This window comes from Barbus barbus (genome assembly GCF_936440315.1).
Source record: "Barbus barbus genome assembly, chromosome: 3".
NCBI lineage: Eukaryota > Metazoa > Chordata > Actinopteri > Cypriniformes > Cyprinidae > Barbus > Barbus barbus.
The window spans coordinates 31,766,721-31,784,858 of NC_136731.1; the positions used below are offsets into that span (position 1 = coordinate 31,766,721).

General features: G+C 36.0%; 2 protein-coding genes across 4 annotated transcripts in view; both read left to right on the forward strand.

Annotated features, from left to right (window-relative positions):
- LOC306859147 (immunoglobulin mu heavy chain-like) overlaps positions 1-18,138 on the forward strand; it is a 344,847-nt gene that overhangs the window by 147,906 nt on the left and 178,803 nt on the right. The gene's annotated exons all lie outside the window — the stretch shown is intronic.
- LOC306859134 (uncharacterized protein) overlaps positions 4,824-18,138 on the forward strand; it is a 125,079-nt gene continuing 111,764 nt past the window's right edge. The window contains exons 1-7 of the mRNA XM_079399995.1: positions 4,824-5,077; positions 6,492-6,782; positions 6,897-7,190; positions 7,342-7,668; positions 7,918-8,217; positions 8,426-8,746; positions 8,996-9,295. Of these exons, the coding sequence (XP_079256121.1) occupies positions 6,521-6,782; positions 6,897-7,190; positions 7,342-7,668; positions 7,918-8,217; positions 8,426-8,746; positions 8,996-9,295 (1,804 nt within the window). The 5' untranslated portion in view covers positions 4,824-5,077; positions 6,492-6,520. The remainder of the gene's footprint in view (positions 5,078-6,491; positions 6,783-6,896; positions 7,191-7,341; positions 7,669-7,917; positions 8,218-8,425; positions 8,747-8,995; positions 9,296-18,138) is intronic.

The window sequence follows — 18,138 nt, forward strand, 5'->3', positions numbered from 1 at the left end:
GAACTATCCCTTTTAAGATGTTTATTCACACCTTCCTTTAATCCAACAATCAAAAACAACTTAAATAGCAAATAAGACACACATTCACATGACCTGCTTCTGATTATTATTTTTTTATTAATATTATTTTTCAGGCTGAACAATCTGATGAAGATCCGGTGCTAATGTAAGTGCTTCACATTTGTAATCCATGTTAAAAAATTTCAGTTCTATGATCGTGCTTTTTAATGTGTTATAATTTTGCCAGCACATGAAAATCCATAGTCATGTTCCTAATGCTTATTTCAAAAGTCCTACAGCTGCTCCCACACTTGCAGAAATGAGATGGTCTTACCCTTCAAGCAGATGTAAGTAGAGATTACTTAAAGCCTGTTGCAAATAAATGTGATTTGTTATGTCTTGATTCTGTTAGTGATGGTTGTGCTGTCTTCTTAAAAATTGTTTCAGGTATTCACCACTCAATCTGATGTCCAGCAGTCTCTACATTTGCCAGAGAACACAACCTATAATTCTTGGTAAGTAAACAGTAAAGGTTTAGTACACCCTAAAATGCACATTAAGTCATCATTAACGCTATGGAAGCATATGGGTAGCAAAATTCAGTTTGAAATAATTTCAAATTCAGTTAGTAATATGCAAAATGGCAATGCATTTCTGTATTTTAATTGACATTTTACCCTAAATATGTGCAAAGTTTAGTGCAAAATTAAAATGGAAATTCAGTTATATAATTTACATATGATATTTTCTACAATTGTGCATCCTGTTGCCAAGCCCTGCCTTGATGTAGCCTAAAGATTGACAGGTCGGGGGTGTGTTGCATTTTCAAATACATTTCGAATGCATTTTCAAATCCACATTAACTTTATATTCATCGTGGGGTATTAAATGAAAATGCAATTGAAACGTCTTATAAGTGTCAATGCATTTAAGAAAAATAAAAGATATTTTAAATTACCATTTTTCTACCTTTTTACTGCACCTTTGGATCAGAATGCATTCTGAAATTACAATTATCATGTGGTATTATGATGTAAATGCAATCCCAAGTGTCCTCCCCCTACGTCTAAATGCATTTAGGACAAAAAAAAAAAAAACATTTAGATCAAAATTTTGCTACAGTTTTTGCTTGGACATGTTAAACATCTAATCAATTTGGGTAATACATTTTAATTTCCATTTTGCAAATTATAAAGCATTAAAATATGTTTTTAATTTGTATATTAAAACTAGTGTAGGAAATGGCAAATGTAAATTTTATAATTTAAAAAAAAATTATGTGATATACATATGTGCACATATGTATAAGAAAATGTAAATTGAAACATCACCATTTTACGTATTGCATTTCAATTGAATTTTGCTACCCATATGCTTCCATGCACCCTGGTGTTGTTCTAATGCCCTATGACCTTCTTTGTTTTTTGGGCCACTAAAGGAGAATAATACAAATAAAAAATAAAAAAAGCCTGCTCACGCTTGTCCATATAATGGCAGCGATAGTAACCAGCATCAAGATTTACAAAAGATACAATATTATCACAGAATGTTCACATGCAACATGTCATGTATTCCAAGTGTTCCGAGGGAATACAATATTGTTTAATGAAAATCCTGACACTGACATTGGTCTTTTGTGCTTGACTGTGCATTCATGAGATACTATTATTATGCAGTTCACAGCTATAGTTGTGAACCCTGTAAATGGGACTTCCCTGCACATATTTCAGATTTAGTTTAATAGTTATGTTGAGTTGAACTATGTATAGACAACTAAACAGAACCACAATGGAACCCACAATAGTTTATTTGAAGTATTTTCTTTCTTTTTTTATTTTCAGGTCAATCTCTAAGCAACCAGTGGTAAATGTTGAGCAGCCCAACTTTGTCTCTGGCCTTGCAGTGCTGTTTGTATTATTGTATGATTTCAACCTCCAGTATCAGGAAGAGGTGGCATGCACCCTTGCGACTGAGGTTAGCATATTTGCCATTGATATATATGATAGTGAATTGTCACTAACTTGTTTTGACAGTATTTGTAAAGTACTTATGTATATTTTAACATATTTTATACAGTTGATTATAGAGCTGAATGACATATTGCATATTTAACATTATCATGTAGTCACATCGTAAGTGTTGCAATTCTCTGTGCAGTCTCACAGAAGTGAGTACACCCCTCACATTTTTGTAAATATTTTATTATATCTTTTCATGTGACAACACTGAAGAATTGACACTTTGCTACAATGTAAAGTAGTGAGTGTACAGCTTGTATAACAGTGTAAATTTGCTGTCCCCTCAAAATAACTCAAAACACAGACATTAATGTCTAAACCGCTGGTCACTAAAATGAGTACACCCCTAAGTGAAAATGTCCAAATTGGGCCCAAAGTATCAATATTTTGTGTGGCCAGCATTATTTTCCAGCACTGCCTTAACCCTCTTGGGCATGGAGTTCACCAGAGCTTCACAGGTTGCCACTGGAGTCCTCTTCCACTCCTCCAGGGCGACATCATGGAGCTGGTGGATGTTAGAGACCTTGCGCTCCTCCACCTTCCGTTTGAGGATGCCCCACAGATGCTCAATAGGGTTTAGGTTTGGAGACATGCTTGGCCGGTCTATCACCTTTACCCTCAGCTTCTTTAGCAAGGCAGTGGTCACACGCTTGACACCATCTGAACCAAATACGTTTTTCTTGGTCTCATCAGACCACAGGACATGTAATCCATGTCCTTAATCTGCTTGTCTTCAGCAAACTGTTTGCGGGCATCATCTTTAGAAGAGGCTTCCTTCTGGGACGACAGCCATGCAGAACAATTTGATGCAGTGTGCGGCGTATGGTCTGAGCACTGACAGGCAGACCCCCCAACCCTGCACTGTTGGCAGCACTCATACGTCTATTTTCCAAACACAACCTCTGGATATGACGCTGAGCATGTGCACTCAACTTCCTTGGTCGACCATGGCGAGGCCTGTTCTGAGTGGAACCTGTCCTGTTAAACCGTTGTGTGGTCTTGGCCACCGTGCTGCAGCTCAGTTTCAGGGTCTTGACAATCTATGTAGAGCAATAATTCTTTTTTTCAGATCCTCAAAGAGTTCTTTGCCATGAGGTACACCCGAGACCTTGTAACTCTGAGTCACATGACACCTGTGAGAGAAAATGGCTAATTGGGCCCAATTTGGCCAGCGGTTTAGACATTAATGGCTGTGTGTTGTTAATTTGAAGGGACAGCATTTACACTGTTATACAAGCTGTACACTCACTACAGACATAATGTATTAGACATAATGTGTATTAGACATAATGTTCACTTTTTTTCTTTTGTCTTTTAGATGCTTTCTCAACATCAACCCTGAATGTGCATCAAAAACCAAGAAAGGAAAAGGGACTTACAAGAAAACTGGACATGTTGTGTAAAAAAAGAACAGTACTGTAAACCCACAGGTTTCCTCTCTTCTGAAAGACTTTTAAAAATATATTTCTGAAAAACCTTTCCATTCTTTAAAAGTAAATAAGATTACTGTATTTTGAATTACTTGCTAATTGTTAATTGCATTTTACATGTTTTATATTTAAAAGAAAAAGGAAAAAAAAAAAAACTACAGCTGGCATTTCAGCCAGTAAATTCATATAAGGCAATTGCCTGGTCTTTTCTTCAAAATAAATAAAATGTTTTAAAACTCAGAGAATATTATTTTCTCCTTTTTTTGTGAATACTGTTATGAAAAAGTATATTTTTAATTTTGTAAATCCAAGAGTACTGAAATAAAAGCAGGATTTACAGTATTCCCTGTAAAGAGCACAGTGTAATACTGTAAAAAAAAAAGTTATATAACAGTATAATACTGTATTTAGTAAATACAGTACAGAACTGTAAATGTTGTGTACAGTAGTAGTACTGTAAAAATACAGTATGTGGCTGGCAACCCAACTGCCAGTATTTTACTGTAAATTTACAACGAAAAGTTTTACAGTGCAACTAAAGTTTAATTATAATGTATATATCAGTAAGTCTCGAGTGCTATGTCAGTAAACATATTTATAGATTTGAACTATACTTGAGTATAAAAAAATATTTTAAATATATCACTTTTAAGTAGGTGGCATTTTTTTCTTGTTAACTTCATTCATCTCAGTCTTTTATTTTGAAATTCTTGTTTCTAGGATGAAGAGGCACGCATTCTAAATACGTAAAAAAAGTTTATGTAATTTATGCACATGCATCTGAATGTTGCACATTAATTTGTAGTTATAATTAAACTACTTCTGAAAAAGCAAATCATGCAGCTTGGAGATGCGCAACAAATAGGCTACTAGAAATAACCTGTTCAGCAAGTGCTCTTCAGTTCAGAATCTCAAGGTTTTTGCTCATCAGAGCACGTATAAGGTCGCACTGTGATGACTTTAGCTACTGGGGTAAAGGCACACAAGTGATCGTCACAAGTAAGTTATTTGCGTTTTTTACCTCTAAAATGTTGTATCTTACTTGCATTTAAAATAAATAAATAAATAAACAAAAACACAAACCTTAGCTAGTCTGCAAACAAAACGTGTTTTATATCAAAATATAATATTGTATTCCCATGTTGTCGGTATCTCTATAGGTCTATTGTTTTTTTGTTTTTGTATTTTTTTCAGAAACTGTCTCGGATTATTTTGATGTTGCATTAATTCAAACTGTCTGTATAAAATTTGGCTAAATATTTAAAGACCATAGCTGGATTTCATCTTTTAAACGTTTGAACCTTATAGCCATGCAAACGCGCGGAAATATTGCTGCGAAGTAGGTCTATATCAATGCAGACAAATATGAGAAAGTGCTCAATAAATTACTGATAGCCTGCTTTCATTTGTCATGTTCACATTTAAAAAATTCTTTATTACTGTAAAAGTAGAGCAAGCAACGAGTAAAGGTTTTCTTTATTTCGGTCCTCCTCGCTGGACTAATTACGGTCAGGCAGATCCTGTTATATTAAAGGAGGAACGATCTTTTGTACAACTGATATAAACTAATGTAGCGCTGTGATAGTTACTTTGACTACTGGGGCAAAGGGACGCTGGTGACTGTCACAGGTAAGTTATTTACCGCTTTTATCTCAATATTTCATTTTCATATCTTCAGCATAATAATAAAAAAATGACAAAGGCTATTTTAATATTCGATTGTTCGTTTTGGCATAGTAGGCTAGTCTATGGCCTATATCTGTGTCACACATATTTTTTGAATAGGCCTACTTTATGAAGTTTTCTTTCAGTATAAACAACAAGAAGTTTTTATTACCAGAATAAATCTTGTCAAAATTGCTGCTCTATGTATCTCTCTAAATAGTGCAACCTAAGAACCATGAAACCATGTGAAAAGCTTAAACAACACTGGGCCAATATAGTGCACATTTGAATTGTTCACGTTAAACATTACATGTGCTAAATTAGGTATTTTCGTTTTCATTAAAAAATAAATAAATAAAAAAACACAGATGTGACGTTTGGAGCACTTTGGTATGCCGACTTCTGTTCTGTCTTTTTTTATCTTCATTGTCAAGCACCCGACTTGAGCATTTAGACAGTGATGTGCGTGCTTTTGTTCTGTTTTCGTTTTTAATACAAACGCATCTGCTAAATGTCCAAAAGCAAAGGTAGGCTATTTCTTCTACATCAGGAATTTTGTAGGGAAAATTTGTAATTACAAACGAAACTTACATGGAATAGGCTATTGATTCTGATTGGTATTCAGCTGTCTGACTGAACCGGTGCAAATCCGAGAAATGACTGTCTGCCAGGTCTCTTTTACCTCGCGGACTGACTCTCGAAAATGACATAAAAACGACCTCACCATGTAACCTAATATTGTCGCAGTGCCTATTTTATTGCTAAGCTGGGTGCGTTTCCTAACACGGTCGCAAATTCCGTCGTTACCAATAGAGTTCAATGGGACTTACCACCATATTTAGCTAACGATGTTTTTGGGAAACGCACCCCTGGTTATTTTGCAAGATAAAATCGTTACTTTAAATATATTAACTTAATGTAAAAATAGCTATTTCCATATTTTGATCAGTAGGTCTAAATGATCGAGGTGATGTTACAGCGTAAAAACGCATAGACTATTTGTTCATAGTCAGTGGCTATTTTTGACGCAGACCTATAGACAGTTTGAAATTATTAGCTTTATAATAAATTGTTTCAGTCAGGAGAATTTTAATTTTAATTGCTGGTACTAAATTGTTAGTATTTTATTACTAACAATTTAATAAATTAAATGTTTTATTTGTGACTAAAGTAATCAAACATGCACATATTTATTATTATTCGTATGTGTTGTTTTACATTAATAACTAATTTAAAAAAAATGGTTCAGCGGAATTTCTGGGGGTTGCAGAAGCAACTTTTAGGTCAATTAAGTCCACTGTATTTTGCTTCACCAGTGTGTGTGCGTGTGTGTGTGTGTGTGTGCTAGCCTTTGTTTTATGTGGTTTCACTCTTTCAGGTGAAGTTCCCAAAGCACCAAATGTGTTTATGATGTCTTCATGTGAATCTTCACCCGGTTCCCTAATTGTTGGCTGTTTGGCCACCGGGTTTGCACCCGCTGAATCTGTCAGATTCAAATGGATGGATCAGAGTGGAAATGCTTTGACTAATTTCATCCAGTACCCTACAGTAGGAACTGGAAACAAGATGATGAAAGTCAGCCATATAACTATCAATGAATTGAATCAAAGTAATATTACTTGTGAAGCAGGACACCCATCAAGAAATGTCAAAGAAACATTCACAATAGGTAACAACAGAAATTAACAGGATGAATATTCAATTAAACTGTTGAGGTATACGGTGAAATTTTAAGTTTGCAAGATGTCCTTTTTATTGTATATAAGCATTGTTTTCATTACAGTGAATCCACAAAAACCAACCCTGAGCTTGGTTCGTGTAACAACTCCGAAAAGTACATCTGTCATGTGTGTCATTGAGGATTTCTATCCCAAGAAGATCAATGTACAATGGAAAGTGAATAATACCAACAGCAAGAGCCCGCTAAAACTGGAAAGCAAACTGAATGAAGATACAGGTCATTACACAGCATACAGTCTTCATAAAGTCAGCAGCAAGAATTGGGATGTAAATAATCTCTATACTTGTGAGGTCACACACCGGGGAGAACAGATTATTAGGGAAAAGGATTTCAATGGTAAGTCATTTAATGTTGGTTTGCTCTCTTGTTTACACTTTTCACACTCAAATTCACACAAGGATACACTCCTTCAAACTTATCCAAATTAAAAGATACACATAAAATCAAATGTATACGTTGTCAAATTAACTTTTTTAATTTCTTGTAGATAAAGTCACACTGATACTGAAGCCACCAATTGAGAAAGAACTATTTGTCCAAAATACAGTTGTCTTGCAAGCTGTTGTTTCTGGAGATGTAAAAAAGACAGTGCAAGATGCTTCAGTCTCATGTGAAGTGAAGAATGTTCCTGTAACCAGTAATAATATCAAACCAGGAAATATCGTCTTCTCTACCCACACTTCACAGTTCATAAGAATCCACAATGTAATCGTTGATACAAAGAAATGGTTTGATGGTGAAATGGTCACCTGCACCATCCGTGACACAAATAATGACAGAGACATCAAGCAGGAGATCCATTTTGATAAAGGAGGTAAGTCGGTGTAGCGTCCAAATAATTGACTTTGTGGCTCTGTGTATTCATACTATTTCACAGAGTTTGAATTTTATGGATGCTGAAAGGTTGGATGTAATTGTATTGTCTGGCAAAAGATCAAGCCCATTTGAAATGCTGTGGGGAGCTTTTTTTCAGCTTAAACTGGCTTGATTGTCTTTTCTTATTCATTATTATGTGATTTGTCTTTTTTAACATTTTACTGAATCTTTCTCTTTTTCATTTCAGATGGACAGAAACCGAGTGTTTTTATTCACAAACCTGATCTTATCAACAAAGATGATGTCTCCCTGGTTTGTGAGGTTACTAGCTCTAAACTTGGCAATGTCTATATCATGTGGAAAGTGGGTGATGAGCCTTACATGGAGGGCACAACCAGTCCTCCCATCCATCAAAATAACTACATGTTTGTTCTCAGTTTACTAACAATATCAAAAGAAAAGTATGAAAATAACACCATCACATGCGCAGTCAAACATGCCAACATGGACCATACAAGATCTCCATTACAAGCTTCAACAAGCCAAAGTAAGCAGGCAGAATTTAAGTGTTATTACTGTGATGTACAAGCACTCCCAAACTATCATTGTTTATTTTATTTTTCACTTGTATATTCTCCTGTGCTTTTTGATGTTGTTGTTGTGCCCTTGTCAGTCTGTCTAAATGTCTCTATCACTGTACTGCATGAAAATGAATGAAAACATTAAATTATATTTATTTTCTTACTCCCATGCAGTTACATTGACAATGAAGCCACCGATTGAGAAAGAACTATTTGTCCAAAATACAGTTGTATTGCAAGCTGTTGTTTCTGGAGACGTAAAAAAGACAGTGCAAGATGCTTCAGTCTCATGTGAAGTGAAGAATGTACCTGTAACCAGTAATAATATCAAACCAGGAAATATCGCCTTCTCTACCCACACTTCACAGTTCATAAGAATCCACAATGTAATCGTTGACACAAAGAAATGGTTTGATGGTGAAATGGTCACCTGCACCATCCGTGACACAAATAAAGACAGAGACGTCAAGCAGGAGATCCATTTTGATAAAGGAGGTAAGTCAGTGTAGCGTCCAAATAATTGACTTTGTGGCTCTATGTGTATTCATATTTCACAGAGCTTGAATTTTATGGATGCTGAAAGGTTGGATGTAATTTTATTGTCTGGCAAAAAATCAAGCCCATTTGAAATGCTGTGGGGAGTTTTTTTCAGCTTAGACTGGCTTGATTGTCTTTTCTTATTCATTATTATGTGATTCGTCTTTTTGAACATTTTACTGAATCTTTCTCTTTTTTTCAATTCAGATGGACAGAAACCGAGTGTTTTTATTCACAAACCTGATCTTATCAACAAAGATCATGTTTCCCTGGTTTGTGAGGTTACTAGCTCTAAACTTGGCAATGTCTATATCATGTGGAAAGTGGGTGATGAGCCTTACATAGAGGGCACAACCAGTGCTCCCATCCATCAAAATAACTACATGTTTGTTCTCAGTTTACTAACCATATCAAAAGAAATGTTTGAAAATAACACCATCACATGCGCAGTCAAACATGCCAACATGGACCATACAGGATCTCCATTACAAGCTTCAATAAGCCAAAGTAAGCAGGCAGAATTTAAGTGTTATTACTGTACAAGCACTCCAAAACTATCATTGTGTTTTTCAGTTGTATGTTATCCTGTGCTTTGTGTTGTTGCTCTCTTGTCAGTTTATGTATCTTTAATGTTTTGGGGCATTTTCTGTCTAAATTTGCCATGAAGATAGCCTCAGATGCTGACATGACATGAAAATCTATACTACTACAGCAATCACTACTGCATGAATATGGATGAAAACATTCAATTCTACTTACTTTCTTACTCCCTTACAGCTACATTTACACTGACACTTAAGTCACCAATTGAGAGAGAACTGTTTATCAATAATATCATTGTCTTGGAAGCTGTTGTTTCTGGAGATGCACATAAAACAGTGAACGAAGCTTTAGTGTCCTGCAAGGTGAATGATGTACCTGTAACCAGTAAGAATATCAAGCCAGGAAATATCTTCCCTACCAACACTTCTCAGTTTATAAAAATTCACAATGTCACCATTAATACAAAGAAATGGTTTGATGGTGAAATTGTCACCTGCACCATCCGTGACACAAATAATAACAAGGACATCAAGCAGGAGATCCATTTTGATAAAGGAAGTAAGTCAGTGTAAATCTTTGAAATAATCAGCTTTGCGGCTCTGTGCATTTACAGATGCAGACAGGGTGGAAATAATTTTGTTTAAAATGCTTCACTGTCAAAAAGAATGGACTACCTTGATACACTATTATTTATTATTGTGTGATTTTTCTGTTTGTTTAATGAACCTTTATCACTTTCTCCAATTCAGATGGAAAGCGTCCCAATGTTACCATTTACAAACCTGATAGCATTGCCACGAATCACGTTTCTCATGTGTGTGAGGTCACAAGCCCTAAGCTCGGTGATGTCTATATCATGTGGAAAGTGGATGAAGAGCCTTACATAGAGGGGAGGACCAGTGCTCGCATCTATGAAGAGAACTCCTTTTCTGTTTTCAGCATCCTAACAATGGCAAAACAAAAATATGAAGACCCCAAGACCACCATCACCTGTGCAGTCAAACATGCCAACATGAACAATACAGAATCTCCATTACAAGTGTCAACAAGTGAAAGTAAACAGCCAGAATTTTCATGTTATTAATGGGCAAGCACTCCCAAAATATCATTGTTCATCTGTTGTTCAGTGTTCCAGTGCTTTTGTCCTGTTGCTTTCTTGTCAGATTATGTACAGTATCTTTGATGTTGTTTGTACATATATCTGTCTGTATGTTTGTATTGCTTTACTGCATGTCATACTGTACACTGAAATCAAATTACACTCAAAAACGTTTAGTTTGATGTTGCATGCAAATAAATATGATTAGACAAAAACATAGTCAACATAATATCATAGTGCACATTGATGTTTTGTCCTGTGCTTACTGTACTGCTTATTAGCCCATCCATGCCTCTTATATATAATATTTTGACACTGTTCACAACATGATTCAAATCAAAAATAATTCATTTTGGTTTGAGCTTTTTAATGTTGTTTTACAATATTAAGCAATAAATCTTTGTGTTTGCATGATTTACTCCAGCTCTCATATGACTCTTATATTCAGAAATCTTGCATGCGCCACTTTCTGGTCCTGTTTTATCAGTATTAAGAGAAATGAGAATATTTTTATGATTCTTAGTAAAGCAATCAGTAAAGCCACTTTTCAACAAATAATCAAACAGATGGTTTGTTGAAGGGGGTATGATGTTTTTATGTGTACTTGTTTTATTAGTATATCAGTATTAGTTACTATAGTAACAATGAGTAACAGAGAGGGCAATGCTATATGTTTGTCTTTTCAGTGTGAACTCAGTTGTGTGTGCAAATAAATGTATGTGAGTACATACTGAAAAGCCATCGTGTCCTTAAGTGTTACTAACTAGAAGCCTAATAATACTGGACTTTAAATTCAGTATGTATGATTTACGATATATGTGTGCATGTGCTTACCATACATATGTCTCCTGTACACGTGTTTTCTCTTTCAGGTGAGCCACCTGAGCCAGAGAATGGCTTTGCTCTGTACTGCAATGAAGATGTTCTGGAGGAGGATGACTTCGGAAGTCTCTGGTCCACTGCCACCTCATTCATCTTCCTCTTCCTCTTTTCTCTAACCTACAGCGCCGTACTCAGCTTCTTCAAGGTAATCTAAATGTCACTTCATAATTTACAGATCATGTTAAACAAGATGATGGCTTTTGAGCTCTTTTACTTGGCTGTATTATCAGTGGGGGAGCCAGAATGTTTTCATAGGGGTGGCCAGGGAGGGGCCAGCAACCAGCCTGAGGTGGCACAGAAATCTTCATTATTTCAATATAAAAATGTGGTTGACTATAAAGTACTAGACTATTTTAGTGCCTAAAACACAGCTGAATACAAATAATTTCTACTTAACTGTAATTGAGATATTTGTGAATTATTATTTCAAGTAATACTGAGTCAATATGAGAATTTTTGTATTATTCCACCACTCCAGGTATTTTAATAAAGGGGCTCTTGCTCTGTCAGTTTGGTTCTGGTTCTCAAAACCTCAAAAAATTGTTCTCTAACATTATATACTCTTGGATGAGACATGCAGTTAGTGATAAGAATGTGAAAAAGGCTGGAAGACAACAGCACATAAATACCAGAATGTAAAAATTAGTTATTTTATGCATTTAAATGGTTTCATTTTCGTTTGTACTTTTAAAATTAATAAAAAAAATAGTGCATATTTTGTAGTATAAGTGCACTGTGCTCACATTTACTTGTGCATTAAATTACAAATTAAAATACATATCAGCTTGCACCTTATTGTGATCTGGAATTGCATGGTAGCCTATATTTTAGAATGCATTTGAGAGACGTTCTGAAATGTAATGCATACATACATGCATGCACAGTTTACAGCTTTAATCGTCTTTTTGGTGAATTCATAATTTAACTGACGACAGAACTACGTCGTATGCTCATAGTTTCTTGTGCGCTTATTTATGATGAAGCGATCAGAGCGTGCGCCGTGAGCACAGTGACGGCTGACAGGACAGGAAAGTTTGTTTTACTGACATATAGCCTAACAGCATCTCATTGTTCTACTGAAGCTCATTTGGCTGAATGCAAAGCTGAAGCACGTGTCTGAAAAGTCTACCGTTTGATGTGGATGCAAAAAATACACAGGTTCCGTGTCTTAACAAATCCATTTCTTGTCAAGAAAAAGGGGACAAAAACTGCAGTTTTGAGCAGGGTGGCCAAAGGGGTGGCCAAGCTTAGATCAGTGGTGGCCACGGCCACCCCTGGCCACCCCCTGGCTCCGACCCTGTATATTATGCATATTGTTAGAGTTATAATCATGCTTCAATTTAGATTGTTTTATGTCTTTAATGTGTTTTAAACTATTTTTAAAAATACTACTTTTTTTTTCTCTCCAGGTGAAGCAGTGATGATTTGTTAAAAGAACTTGTGAAGACTCCAAGGTTTCTTATTAATTTTGTGGCTGTAATTAAATGTTTGTCTAATCTATTTTGAAATCACAAAGAAAATAACATGTTCTCTTTTTTTTTCTTGCTCTGTCTTTCGCTGTCTCTCAGTAAGTCACTGTAAAAAAAAAAATCCGTAAAATTTACGGAAAAAAACTGGCAGCTGTGGTTACCAGAATTCTACCGTGAAAAATACGGTAGCAACGTTTTAAGTTTTACGGTTTTAACTTAAATTTACAGGTAAATACCGTAATTTCTTTAACTGATATAATCTTAATATACCAACCTATTAAAGTACTGAAATCTGTTTTGTTCCTTTGAAATACACTGATAACCACCAAATGCATGTGATGATGAGAAAGTCACATGATGAGCCAAAGCCCATCACAAGTAACTTTTAAACAATAGAATATATAGAAGGTGCACAGTGTCATTCACACAAACACTAAACACCATCATGGTGAGACTCATTAAACTGAAATATGCTATAAACATTAATTTAACAACATTAGATGTAACATACAACCCTAATAAACATAACCGATAAGAAAAAACTAAGAAGAAACAGTTATTTCAGAGAAAAAAACGTCAAATTCAAACAGAATTTGAAATGGAATGCAGGGAATTCTGGGAACGTCAGTTTACGGTTTTCCCTGTAAATTTTTAAAGCTTCCGTTAACCATGTAACAGGTTTTTACCGTAGCATTTTCACAGTTTTTTACCGTTAAAATCACGATCATTTTTTACAGTGACTTACCGAGATGTTGAAACTACATACATTTTCCCTTTGCACAGAGAGATTCTCCACAAACATTCTTATGACTGCTGTTTTTTATTTTTATTTTATTTTATTTTTTTCTGCAGTCCACAAATTGTAAGATGTATCCTAATATATTCAACTGATGGATAAAGAAATATTCACCAGTTCTAGCACTGTGATAATGCTTAGAATACAGGGAAAATGGATGCAAGTGACTCTTTAAAAGACTCATTGTATTGTTATAGTAGTTTCCATGTACTGTATAGCAGCTATGCCTCATTTTTAAGTTGTTTGGTGAAAGTTCTGCAAAGTGATTAAGTACAAATGTAATTTCATGTTTCTGTAGGCTATCTCTACATGCAAATTACCGGGGAAATAGCACATTTTGATTACGTTCCATGTTTGGCTTTATTTTATTTTATTATTGTTTTCATGATGTATTAAATGCTGATGTCAATGCCTGCATTTTGTATTGTCAGTAATTATTCAAATAAAAATAGTTTTTACCTAAATCAGAATTTTAAGGTTATGATTTCACAGCGAGTTGCCTATATTGGTTCGATATTAATTGACATCAGGTCTGTAACATTATTAGCTATAAAAGGGATGTCTTAGAGAGGCAGAGTCTCTCAGAAGTAAAGATGTGCAGAGGCTCTCCAATCTGTGAAAGAGTGCGTAAAAAGATTGTGGAATACTTGTGGAAAATAACATTCCTCAACGTCAAATTGCAAAGGCTTTGCATATCTCATCATCTACAGTGCATAACATCATCAAAAGATTCAGAGGCAAATCTCTATGCGTAAGGAACAGGGCTGAAGACCTTTGTTGGATGCCCATGGTCTTCGGGCCCTCAGACGACACTGCATCACTCATCGGCATGATTCTGTCATTGACATTACTAAATGGGCCCAGGAATACTTCCAGAAACCACTGTCGGTGAACACAATCCGCCGTGCCATCTGCAGATACCAACTACATTTCTATCATGCAAAAAGGAAGCCATTTGTGAACATGGTCCAGAAGCGCCATTGTGTTCTGTGGGCCAAGGCTCATTTAAAATGGACTGTTTCAAAGTGGAAAAGTGTTCTATGGTCAGACGAGTCCAAATTTGACATTCTTGTTGGAAATCACAGATGCCGTGTCCTCCGGGCTAAAGAGGAGGGAGGCCTTCCAGCTTGTTATCCATGTTCAGTTCAAAAGCCAGCATCTCTGGTATGGAGGTGCATAAATGCATACGGTATGGGCAGCTTGCATGTTTTGGAACGCACTATGAAGACTGAAAGGTATATAAAGGTTTTAGAGCAACTATGCTCCCCTCCCAACATTTCTGGAATTCGGGTTGTATAGTACTCTAGTATAGTTTATAGTACTCCACCTATAAAAAATGTATTGTTGCTTACTAACACGAAATGCCACAGGATAAATAGAAAGTACATCATTTTTACTTACAGTTTTTACAATCGCTATGACAATTTTTTCAATACTTCTAACAATTTTCCTAAACTTTTAACGCACCAACACACCTACAACACACAACTTACAAAACAGTTAATTTCATGCTCAAAATCACACATTGCGAACTAAACTCTAGTTTGCTAAACTAAACTCAACACTAATTTTCAAATTACAATAATGCACTAACACAATACACTACATCTACAAAAACACTGCAAACAAGTTCTCAAAATCAAATTATTATTCCAAAACACTAACACGTTCTCGTCCAACAGGAACATTTAGTCAATCATAGCACAATATCAAAAACACTAAGTAAGTGAAGTGACATACTGCCAAGTATGGTGACCCATACTCAGAATTCATGCTCTGCATTTAACCCATCCAACGTGCACACATACAGCAGTGAACACATACACACACCGTGAACACACACCCGGAGCAGTGGGCAGCCATTTATGCTGCGGCACCCGGGGAGCAGTTGGGGGTTCGGTGCCTTGCTCAAGGGCACCTCAGTCGTGGTATTGAGGGTGGAGAGAGCGCTGGACATTCACTCCCCCCACCTACAATCCCTGCCGGCACGAGACTTGAACCCGCAACCTTTGGATTACGAGTCCGACTCTCTAACCATTAGGCCACGACTTCCCCACAACAACATCAAATGGAATTACAGAAACTGCATTATTTTAGGTGTCAGGTCTGACCTTAATAGACAATATATTGCATTGATCATAGATTGTGTTTTACAGGACATTAGAAAAACAAGAAAGAAAACAAGAACGCAAGAACTCAAAAAATATTTTTTGAAATAATAAATAAATAAAGCCACAGAAGAATAAAAAAAAGTAATCTAATCTGCTCAGTCTTCTGCATTTGGCCACATGTTCTCATCCATATCACACCTGATATATTCTCTGGCAAGGTATCTTGGGAAGAATCTTTTGGTATGCCTTATCCTTCCTGATATTGCCACAGCCATATCACCCTGCAGCCCAAGACCGGTTGCCCACTGAAGCTAAGCAGGGCTGAGCCTGGTCAGTACCTGGATGGGAGACCTCTGGTGAAAACTAGGTTGCTGTTGGAAGAGGTGTTAGTGAGGCCAGCAAGGGGGTGCTCACCCTGCGGTCTGTGTGGGTCCTAACGCCCCGGTATAGTGACGGGGACACTATACTGTCAAAAAGCACCGTCTTTCGGATGAGACGTTAAACCGAGGTCCTGACTCTCTGTGGTCATTAAAAATCCCATGGCACTTCTCGTAAAGAGTAGGGGTGTAACCCCGGTGTCCTGGCCAAATTCCCTCTACTGGCCCTTGTCTATCATGGCCTCCTCATAATCCCTATACACTTGATTGGCTCTATCACTCTCTCTCCTCTCCACCTGTAGCTGGTGTGTGGTGAGCGCACTGGCACCGTTGTCCTGTGGCTGCCGTCGCATCATCCAAGTGGATGCTGCACACTGGTGGTGGTTGAGGAGAGACCCCCCACATGATTGTAAAGCGCTTTGGGTGTACAGCAATACACAATAAAGCGCTATATAAATGCATCATTCATTCATTCATTCATTCATATTGTTCAGCTGTGTCTTGGCATGCAGCATCGGAGAGGGATATTTGGCCCTGTGGACGATGGTCAAAAACCGTCCATCTCCAGGCTCAGAAAAACTCCTCAATGGGGTTGAGGAAAGAGGAGTAAGGGGCAAGGAAAAGAGACATGATTCTCGAATGGGTGTCAAACCTGTCATGTATGTCTTTGGATTGTGGGAGAAACCCAGAGGAAACCAACATCAACACAGAGAGAACATACAAACTGTACACAGAAATACTCCAGCATCAGCTCTTGCAGGACTCCAGTACTGGACATACAGCACTTCATTATACAAGACTGATGATGGTTTTTTTCTTTTTTCGTAATTATTGCTTCAGAATTTATTTTTATAATTTTTTTTCTTAACTTTTTATATGTATTTTTATTTTTCACAAGTAAATTTTGTAAATGTTGATGGGTTTTGTTTTTGGTATATAAAGAAATAGGGTGGAAATGCTGCTTTTCACATTAATTATTTGTGCTGTAATACAGTTAATAAAATGAAAAGATGTTATTCTTATCCTATGATGAAATACGTATGTGACAAATCATTCAAACTTCAAAGATAAAACTTCATCGATTATGTAATGCTCCCTGTTGTTAGTATTTTTTTTAGATCAGTGTTTTATGAATGACATGTATGTTTTTTGAATGAGAATTGTTCCCAGTGTTATGATGAAACACGCTTATTTTGAGGAATATATGAAGTGTTGTGTTGTTCTGAGTGAGTTTTGGAGGTGAGATGAACCGTTTCAAGTTGTTAATGCAGACTGTATGAATAGTTTTGAAAATGTGGTTTCAGTATTGAACAATGCTTGTTCGCAGTTGAAAAAAAAAACTGTAAAATGGAGTTCAGAAAAAAACTAAAAAACTGTGGAAAAAAGTAATCCAGAAAAATGTAAAAAAAATAATATAATAATAATAATAAAATAAAACATATTTTTTAGGAAAAATTTAAATATAGGGCCCTAGGCGCAATGTGTTTCACATCACATTTCACAGGGTGTTTTTCTCTCAGTTTTCATCTCTGGGGATCCACCATGCAGTGCAGATGCATATCTTACTTTTAGCAGCTGCAAACTGTTGAGCACTCAAGGATTTTTCTTTTTTTTTTTTTTTATAATAATAATAGCCAAACAGTAATAAACTGAACAACCCATGTGCAGTTTCAAACAAGCATGATGAGCTGCAAAGAATTCAAAACAAATCGCCATGCTGTATTTAAACATAATTAATTCTGAGATCTGATTCAGTTGTAACAACATCCTCTTAATGTAGACTTACTTGAATTACATTTGGTCTATCCAAAATAATGCTGCTCAAAACATGCTGCAAATTTAGAGTGTTGCAATAATTTGACTAAGTTCTCTCAAAGGAATTTCAGAATGTCAAAATTAGATCTATTTGAAAGCATCTGTGTATTCAGATCTCTCTTTCTTCCTCTTTTTTCTCACACCTGCTGAAGTGAAACTGCGTTCGTGTTGATGACAAACAATTCTTAGAAAGGTTGAAATGTTCCAGTTTAAAACCGAAGCCTGCAACAATTAAATAATTATTTTATTAATGATGTG